The sequence below is a fragment of the Amia ocellicauda genome, chromosome 4, assembly GCF_036373705.1.
Source record: "Amia ocellicauda isolate fAmiCal2 chromosome 4, fAmiCal2.hap1, whole genome shotgun sequence".
Lineage (NCBI taxonomy): Eukaryota > Metazoa > Chordata > Actinopteri > Amiiformes > Amiidae > Amia > Amia ocellicauda.
The window spans coordinates 8846588-8857172 of NC_089853.1; the positions used below are offsets into that span (position 1 = coordinate 8846588).

The 10585-nt window shown below is 38.1% G+C and overlaps 1 protein-coding gene across 1 annotated transcript in view; it reads right to left on the minus strand.

Moving 5' to 3' along the window:
* tub (TUB bipartite transcription factor) overlaps positions 1 to 3939 on the minus strand; it is a 91762-nt gene extending 87823 nt beyond the window's left edge. The window contains exon 1 of the mRNA XM_066700884.1: positions 3470 to 3939. Within this exon, the coding sequence (XP_066556981.1) occupies positions 3470 to 3525 (56 nt within the window). The 5' untranslated portion in view covers positions 3526 to 3939. The remainder of the gene's footprint in view (positions 1 to 3469) is intronic.
* Positions 3940 to 10585: the final 6646 nt, after the last annotated feature.

Here is a 10585-nt window from a genome sequence, read left to right on the forward strand (position 1 = left end):
CAGTTTCTGTTATCGTTGGTAATATATGCAATGGGAAGCCGACCAAGTGGTTTTCAACTTAACAGACTTAAGAACAGTTCAGAATACATTAATACAATATGAGATCATATTTTGCGTATTTTAAAAACCATAGAGGGGTTTGTTTAAACTGCCGGTTTCTCACATTTTGAATAAGAAGAGCTGCCAATCCTATGCCTTCACAGTGCTAACAGGATTTTATAGCTGAATAAATAAACTGATAGAAATCTGTACAGTTACGATTCATAATTTAATACTGTCAAAGATCCAAATTTAAAAGAAAAACGAAAACTAGCAAATAGTCACTTCTGTATCCTACCTTGAATATATAAAAGTTTAACAAATGAGAGATTGTAATACAGAGCACAAAAGCACTAGTGACTCCATTTTCAAGTAAGGCAATCCAATTTGTGGAAGGAAAAACAAAACATAACCAAGGTGCATCTTACATTAAGATGTGATACCCTTATCTTGATGTGCAACTAGTTGCATAATTAGTACATTATATTTATTTTATACTCATAAAAACAAAGTACATTTATTTTAAAACCCAAATGGAACCACTAATATTTCATAACAAAATAATTGAATGTAATACAAATCTCTTCATTTGTGCCTCAAACTGACCTTTTGTTAAGGTGAGAATATCCTGGTACTCTTATTTACTTCGCATGCAATTCCTAGCAGGGGGAAGCTACAGGAAATCATAAAGAACTTTGGCTTGTGGCAGTAAGGAAAAGGCACTACATACTCTCAAAGCAGCTGTGAAATTTAAACAATGCTATTAATAAATAATCATGCAACAAATAAACATTAAAACAAGATAATAAGGCTGCTTTGCAATCGTAAATGTCCTTGAAAATTATTTTATTGTGAGCAAGTTTAATTCAGTTAGTCTGTTTGCTCAGGAAACTTCATTATAACAGCTAGTGGTTTACTGATAAATGTAACAGAATATTACTTACACAGCAAAACAGGAAACAAAGCTTGACAAGGATGCAGTTTTTCTGTGCTATTTGTTTGGTGTTGTTTTTTTACATTTGATTGCACTGTACTCATGAGCCAAGGGACACCATGAATCACATTTAACACCTTTTTGTCGGTATAATATGAATTCAGTCATCACAGTTTTGAGAGCAGGTGTTCTTTGGCATGGTCTATCAAACTTCAGCAAACCTTTGAAGGAAAAAATAAGTTAGTAATATAGCTTGTGGTGATGGCGATGAATCTTTTTTTTAAACAAAGAAAGTAAAGTGATCCCATTTTCCATTTCAGCTATACAAGCCACTCCACTCTACATGAACCATTCCTCTTTTCTACAGAAAGTTCATAATCATTAACAGTACAGTAGTGTAACATTGTATTGCTATTGCACATAACCATGTATTCTCTGCATTTTCAACACACGAATGTTCCTCTGCAGTACTGCCTCAGTCGTATGTTAATTCACAAGAATATCATTGAATTCAACTCTGTTTGGAGTGCAAATGCTTTAAAATAAACCCTGAAGATATTTAACAGTGCAAATACCAATTCTGATTTATCAGCAACAGGGCATACATAAATAAATAAATAAATAATATAAATTTATTTAAATTGCATATAGTGCAGTGAAGCAAGCATATTTAAAAGTTTTCCTATTACCAAGAGAGAGGATTCTAGAATAAACAGAAACAGGGCCCTTGTGATCCACTTAACTGTCTTTGCATTAATGAAAAATATGAATGCATGAAACTACTATTAATTATACCACTTGTGCAGACAAGCCAAAAGGGTGAAATCCAATTTGATCTCAGGGTACAGATTTCCAAGGCTGTGTCAGTAAGGCTGGTTTTACTCGTGTACAAATCCAATCACTTCCTTTCCGCTGGTATGGCCCTGGAATATTAACATGGGAATGACTGCTATGATAATGTGAACAAGCACAACTTACTGCCTACCAATACTCCCATTGCCCTTTTGTTTGCACATCACTGAGCCTATTATGATGAATTTACTGCCTTGAATTAACAGTTGAATCACACACAGCATACTGAAGCACAGACCACCCAATTGATACATTTCATAACCAGAGCTTGCACATGAGCAGTATTTATGCGGCAGTTTACAAACAGTTGATCAGAAAGCAGATCATTCCACAGAAATAAACATCCTGGGAGCTCTGAGCCTCTTTAGGATTAGGAGAAATGCTCTGAAGCGATGCCTCATCCAATACAATCTTGAAAATGCCTCAGGATCACAAGTTACACATATTGAATTCCTATCATCAGACATTATTGACTGGTGGAAGAGCACAGGAAAGGCAAATTCTTATGGTTTCCAACACCAAAACGCACACCAAGGAGAGCACCAACACTGAATGGATGACGCTGGTGTTTTGGTAATGAAATGTAACAGATGCTGAACAATGGAAGGACGTGGAAACCTCAGGAATGTAAACGTTTTGGGTTTTTTGTTGTTGTTATATGCGTGGCACAGAAAAAACAATCATTCAAAAGAAAGGACAAAATGCAGCAGGTATCCGTTGTGTTACCCAGTATTACAAAGTACAACATTAAAGTAACACCCCAATATAGCAATATAGCAGAAATGGATAGAATTAAATGAGTTGCATGTTTTAGAAATGCCCAAAAAACGATGCAATACTTCATGTTGACCTACCCAATCACATTTTAAAATCAATATTGAAATGTCCATACCAATACAAGTAACGATATGGAAACAAATGATCCCTACAGGTAAACAAATGAGCTTTCCACGCCGGCAAAAAAACTTCAAGGTTGCATTAATCAGACCTGAATCCATGATTTCCTCTTTCCAATATAGATAACAAAGTCACAGTACTGTCCGCACACATTGTAGCAGGCCTCGTCTCGTCATATGTAATATCCCACTCATATCGACAACAGGATTTGTTCGTGTGTTTGTTTTTCCAGCACAACAATACAAAATAATATTCCTACCTCTCAAATTAACATAGGATATATTACTTTAAAAATGTGTTTGGCTTTTTTTTTTTTTTTTATAGGTGACACCTTTTCTGGAATTTTACTTTTTCAAATAGTTCAGCTGTATGAAATCATCTCAGAAACCGGTACATAAATGAATGCATACATTAATAAAATGAATCAACGACACTTAAAAACGTTGGTGCTGCTATAATTGTAGCCACTGTCTTTACTGCGAAATACCTGTACTGAAGCCATGTGGTCAATGATAGACGCACTTGTTAGGATTGATATTCACCTGGTGCACTTGTCAGTTTGATTTATTTTCGTATATTGATTACATTATTGTCATGCAGCAGACATGAAGCCCGGTGGATATGTAAGCGTTTCATTTCTTACCACAGTACTGCAATTATGACCGTTTACTTCTAATAAAATATAATCTGCTGTTGCATGAAATCCCATTTAAAACAAACACAGGGGGAAACACAAGAAAGAGGTACCTGTCATAACTCCAGCGGCTGTAAGACATGGTCCTGTTGCTGCTGACTCCATCCATGATCGCTGCGGCGCAACTGTGTCTCAGTGACCCCTCTCTGCAAAGGCTTGGGGAGAATGAAACGTCGGCCTCTTTAAAAGCCGGGCTGCTTTGTCTCTATCGATTGCATCCGCTTTTCCGCAACTGCAACCCAAATGCCTACTTCTTCGCTGCGAAAATGAAGATGCACTGAAACTGATTTAGTTTGCTTCTCAATGTGAGGGCTGTACCATCTGAGGGGGGAAGGGAAGTCAACTCACTGCAGGTGTTGATGCACATTATTGCAAGTGCAGCAATGGTCATAACTAGGAAAGTCCCTTGAAGGCATTTTAGATTTAAATGTCTGTCTTCAACCTACCCTGAGAAGCAAAACATGCATATTTTCTTTCCTATCAAATAGATACTAGTGTTGCACTGCATGGCTTCTTTATTTATTCCTGTTACCATAGCTACAGCGCCATTTCTTTTTACATCATCCACTCCCATCTTAGCCAATCACCGCTTCCCTGGCTGTGACCCCAGTCCTTCTTCCCATACAAGACTTGAAGCAAACCTTCCCTGCGAGCACAGTGTAATGAAACACTTCTCTTATTGTTTTGGATGTGTTTTTAGGTGGCTGTTTAAATACATGATGTGTCTGGAAAGCTTGAAATGCGGACTTCATTCCAAGAAAAGTGAATCAGCTGATTGTTTCTGTGGTCAGACTTGACAGGACATTGTGACACTTAGGATACAAGTTATTGTAACAGACTGCAGGTTGAGTTTTTAATTTAAAGTCAATAACACCTGGCTGTTGTACTAAAATAGAACTAAGACAGGAAGATTTACAATGTTGCCTAACGACCTTCTTGATGTACAGATGTTTTGCTGGCATGCAACTAACTATTCATATCAATATAGCACTGAATAGCACCTGCAGATACTATAAGCACTCAGCCACTCTACCTCACATTATTCCCTTCTATTTATGCCCAATAGTCCCCATCTCTTGAGTGTGTTTATACAGTCTTGTGTTTTACCACCCTGTTACATTTCAAATAGGGTTCAGGTGGAGGCAAATGAGCAGGACTGTGCATCAGTTTCAAAACCTGATGTCTTTCTTTTCACATTTACAGAATGTAGGTTTGGTGCAGGCAACATGCTTAGGTGATTCTCATGTGAAAACCAATCCCTTTCATCACGTTGCATGACATGTCAAAGTACAGTTGCAGTTAAAATGTCTGTGGACAAAATTTTGATGACCTTTTTTTTTCTTGCAAGGAAATGTAAACCTTCAGTACCCCTTCATCAGCGTTTCTTTTATGTAATGAAAGCCTGTACATCAAGTGCTCTTAAATAGTGAAAGGCAGAGGTAGGAAGCTAATTCAGACATTGAGACAGGGGATTATGAAAGACGCCAGTTCTTGCAGAGCCTGGAATCGTGACCCAAATACCTTCTGTCCACAAGTCTTGAGTGTCAGTCAATCATGAGCAGAGGACTGGGCAAATGTGTTTGACAGACAAGCAGGTGTGAGGTGGTTGGGCCAATATCGACAGAGAAACAAACTCTAGACTCTAGACTTCACCTAATGGAATGAGCTGAAAGCTTCAAAGACCTCTCTATACTGAAGCAGATTATTAAGACTTTTTATAACATACACTTTAATAGTTTTAAACATTTGCCTCATGTTTTTTGTTTATGATTGTTAGTTTTTATTGCTTCAGGAATTTCAGCATTCAGTGCTCTTATTTCGTCTTTCATCTAAAATATAAATAAATAATCAAATACACACAGGAGTGCAAGGTAATGCATTCAATACGCTCTTCTTTTCAAATCTAATATGTATCTAGTTGGAGGAATCAAACAGATGCCTCTTTCTCTAAGTGCTTTCCTTCTTTCTTATTGTCTCAGTTCAACATGTTTCCCCTTTAATTCCAGACAGGACACATTCTGCATCTTATGTAACATTTTTCAAAGATGGCAGAGAGAAAAGAAAATTGAGAGGCAGATGTGAGGGGATATATCACAGGGCCACATTGGTGCTCCTGGGAGATCTGCTGGCAGTGGCACTAAGAAATGTAAAAAATGAAAGGGAGCTGTCTGCAAGATTGTGGGAGGGAGATGGGGAAAAGAAGAAAAAGATAAATTAACTCGAGAACTTAAATGAGATCTTAAGGTGGAGGAAGACAGGTCGTGTAAACAAATTGAGGCCTTATTGTTTTAACCAGAGTAGACGATTAAACTGGATAATGAAACGTTCATGGAAATACACCTGAAACATTGTGTTAAACAAAAGTCAGAGGAAATCACACACACACTCTAAAAAGTTAAGGATCTTTAGCGGTTCTATTTAGAAGCGTTGGGTTTTTCATTAGTTTATTTTCATTAAAGGGTTCGTTTAAACAGAAAATGGCTACAAACATAAACCAGATAACAGTGTACACTCTCTAACTCCCTCATTGTTACTGCACTCTAAGAAGTAAAGGTTCTAATAAGAACCTTTTTGGGTTCCCATGGTTGATACTGTGGAGGAACCCTTAAAGGTTCTTATTAGAACCCTTTACCAAGGTTCCTTACAAACAAGGGTCATTAAAGAACCTTAAATGTATCTTAAATCAACTGCAATCATGATGAAAAAGGGTTCTTAAATGATCCCTTGTGTTTATGATGGACCTCACGGTTCTTAACTATATACAGCATAAGGTGATGAAGGTCCTTTTAATTATCATTACACAAGAATAACTAATCTGATAATATCTATACATATTTTGCCTGTGCTGTTAAACATTTAGAAATGTGTTGACCTGCAAAGCAATTTACTTCATGTCCAAACTGGAACATGGATCATTTACAGACATTTGTAAGTGTTGAATAGTGATGTGGGTGACTAATACCAATTAATAAGCTTTTTCCTGTGCTTAGATACATTAATATGTTTTATTAACACAGAATACCTACAATACAAACTAGATATAGATATGTTCCAGTCTTTTCATTGATTGTTACACATTTAATTCAGAACTAAACCTTATCCAGGTTAATGTAATGGGATTTCAATCCCATTCCATGGTCTGGGACCCTGAGCGTTGAGGAAGGTGCACACCATCTTGGGAAAGGAGGCTGAAGACAAGGTGGCCATCTTGGTAGAGCCTCTTGAGACTGTAATTGGTTATTATCTGATGGGTTTAATGGGATAATTGAATGCACTTGGGGAGAATTATTTAAAAGCACATGGAGAACAAAGGGAAAAGAGAGAAGGAAGAACAATCTTTATGCTGAAGATAGTTCTAAATGACTGTTGCTGTATGTTTGGGGTCATTGTCATGCTGCAGAATACATTTGGGGCCAATCAGATGCCTCCCTGATGATATTGCATAATGGATAAGTATCTGCCTGTACTTCTCAGCATTGAGGAGACCATTCATTCTGACCAAATCCCCAACTCCATTTGCAGAAATGCAGTCTCCACCATGCTTCACTTACCTGTAGACACTCATCCAAGTACCCCTCTCAAGCCCTTGGGTGAACAAACTGCCTTCTGCTACAGCCAAATTTCAAATTTTGACTTATCAGTCCAGAGCACCTGCTGCCATTTTTCTGCACCTGTGTCCTTTCTGTGTTTTCATGCACAGTTGAGTCGCTCGGCCTTGTTGCCACATCAGAGGTATAGCTTTTTGGCCGCAGGTCTTCCATGAAGGCCACTTCTGACCAGACTTCTCCAGACAGTAGATGGGTGTACCAGGGTCCCACTGTTTTCTGCCAATTCTGAGCTGATGGCACTGCTGGACATCTTCCGATTGCAAAGGGAAGTAAGCATGATGTCTTTCATCTGCTGCAGTAAGTTTCCTTGGCCGATCACTACGTCTACAGTCCTCAATGTTGCCCATTTCTTTGTGCTTCTTCAAAAGAGCTTGGACAGCACATCTGGAAACATCTGGAAACCCCCGTCTGCCTTGAAATGTCTGCCTGGGAGAGACCTTGCTGATGCAGAATAACTACCTTGTGTCTTGTTGCTGTGCTGTCTTGAAATGGGGTATGACTTTTGACAGTAGACTGTTAGCTGAGTTTGGCTGTTCCTCACCCAGTTTTATTCCTCCTACACAGCTGTTTCTGTTTCAGTTAATGATTGTGTTTCAACCTACATATTGAATTGATGATCATTAGCACCTGTTTGGTATAATTGTTTAATCTTACACCTGATATATGCCTACACAATCCCTAACTTTGTGCAAGTGTACCTAAAAGAATTGATGCTGTTTTGAAGGCAAAGGGTGGTCACACCAAATATGGATTTGATGTAGATTTGTCTCTGTTCACTCACTTTGCATTTAGTTAATTGATAAATATAATCTATTAACATGTCTATTTTTGAAAGCATTCTTACTTCACAGCATTTATTCACACTCATTTATTCCAAATAACTGCAAGAAGCCCCATCGTCAATTGGAGACCGGCAATTGTAGGTGTTTGTATTAAACATTCATATATAAAAAGACATTGTGGACTCATCCATTGTAAGAGCCTGGAAAAATTGCTTCAGTGTAGAAGTAGGATAATAGTCCTGGATTTTATTAATATTATTTTGAATGATCATTTTTAAATTTGATTTCCAAAGATGCAAAAAATCATTCATATGAATTACATTACAAATGAGAGAAGGCCATTTGACCCATCATGCTCGTTTGGTGTCCATTAATAACTAAGTGATCCAAGGATCCTATCCAGTCTATTTTTAAATGTTCCCAAACTTTCAGCATCAGCCACATCGCTGGGGAGTTTGTTCCAGATTGTAACAACTCTCTGTGTGAAGAAGTGTCTCCTGTTTTCTGTCTTGAATGCCTTGTAGCCCAATTTCCATTTGTGTCCCCAGGTGCGTGTGTCCCTGCTGATCTGGAAAAGCTCCTCTGGTTTGATGTGGTCGATGCCTTTCATGATTTTGAAGACTTGAATCAAGTCCCCACGTAGTCTCCTCTGTTCCAGGGTGAAAAGGTTCAGTTCCTCAGTCTCTCAGTAGGACATTCTCTTCAGACCTGGAATAAGTCTGGTTGCTCTCCTCTGAACTGCCTCTAGAGCCGCAATATCTTTCTTGAAGTGTGGAGCCCAGAACTGTGCACAGTATCCAGATGAGCTCTAACTAGTGCATTGTACAGTCTTAACATTTCTTCCCTACATGTACCTGCATGTAATACCTTGCACTTGTCCAAATGGAATTTCATCTGCCAGGTGTCAGTCCACAACTGAATATTAAGTCCCTTTGAATAACCTGTGCTGCCGAAATTGTATCTGCTGAGCCACCTATTTTAGTATCATCTGCAAATTTGACAGGTTTCCAACTATCCCAGAGTCCAGATCATAAGATTAGAAAAAGCAAAGTCCCTAATACTGATCCCTGTGGAACTCCACTAATAACCTCACTCCAATTAGAAGCAACTCCTCTAATTGACACCCTCTGTTTCCTATACATCAGCCAGTTCATAATCCATGTACTTACATTACCCTGAATACCTACAGCTTCCATTTTGAGGACCAGTCTTTGGTGTGGTGTACACTTATCAAAAGCTTTTTGAAAATCTAAGTATTATGCTTTCACATGATCTACAGCTGCAGTTGCATGCAGTTGCAAAGAACTCGAATAGATTAGTAAGACATGATCTGCCTCGTCTAAACCCATGTTGACTATATCCAAGAATACGGTTTTCATTAAGATGCTCTATTTTGTCTAATAATTTTATCTAACATTTTACAAGTAATGCACGTGAGACTGATTGGTCTGTAATTTTGCTATACATTTTCTTTCTATTATTATTTTTTTGCATACTTCTATTAAACCATTTTTGCCACTGTTTTCTGGTCCTCAATTCGCTAAATTTTGGTAAAATTGTCTCCTGAGCCTCAAGTAGTATATTCTTAAAATATAACCATCCGTTTTCCACTGAATCTATACCCAGTGTGCTCCAGTCTAACTCTTCTAAGTGCCACCTCATACCTTCAGGGTTTGCTTTTCTAAAATTGTAGATCATTGTTTTAGACTTGGTCCTTGTTTTTTGGAAGTATGCCTGAAAGCTAACCATATTGTGATCACAGTTTGCCATTGGTTCTCTAACTACTGTCCATCTGACTCTATCTTGCATGCTCTCTGGTTGGTTCCCTAACAAATTTAGTTAGAAAGCAGTCATTTACCATCTCAACCATTTCTATTTCTGCATCTGTAGTCCCAACTGGGCTTTCCCAGTCTATGTTTGGGAAATTCAAATCCCCCATTATAACAGCCACATCCTTGCTACATGCAATCCTGATTACATTGGACAATGGATCATTGTTCTGAATATCTGATCCTCCGGATCTCTTATTCAAAAGTTTAACCAACAAAGATTTTGTTTCGTTACTAGGAACTACTTTGAGTTCTTCTGCCTCAATGTCATTTCTGACATATAATGCTACCCCACCCCCTCTTCGATTTTGCCTGTCTCTCCTAAACTGTGTGTATCCTTTCAACTCCATCATTTTCTGTAAGTCATGTTTCTGTCACTCCTAGTCATAGTCACACGCCAGCACTGTGGTTTCTAGGTCTAACAACTTGTTCCTTACACTCCTGGCATTGAGGTACAAACATTTCAGGACTTTCCTACTAGTAGTTTCCCTCCAAAAACTTTCCTTAGTGGTACATTTTCCAATGTCAGAGCTCCCTGCCCCCCTGGTTCCTAGTTTAAAGGATTCTCAATTTCTCTGCACATATGCTTTACCCATTAGCCCACCCTTATGTTTAGACAGTCCAGTTTGTACAGGTCCCATCTATCCCAGAAGAAAGACCAATGCCCAATAAATCTAAAGCAATATACTTTGAACTCTCGCTAAATAAACAAAAAGCACTTCAACAAAACTTTGGAAATACGCTTTAAACCAAACCATCAACATTATATTTCATTAATGCATTGTTTTTGTTGCAATTGCGTTAGTTCAATCACTACAAGTAACAGCAATACAAATATACAGCTATACATATATATACCCTCACCTAAAGGATTATTAGGAACACCATACTAATACTGTGTTTGACCCCCTTTCGCCTTCAGAACTGCCTTAATTCTACGTGGCATTGAT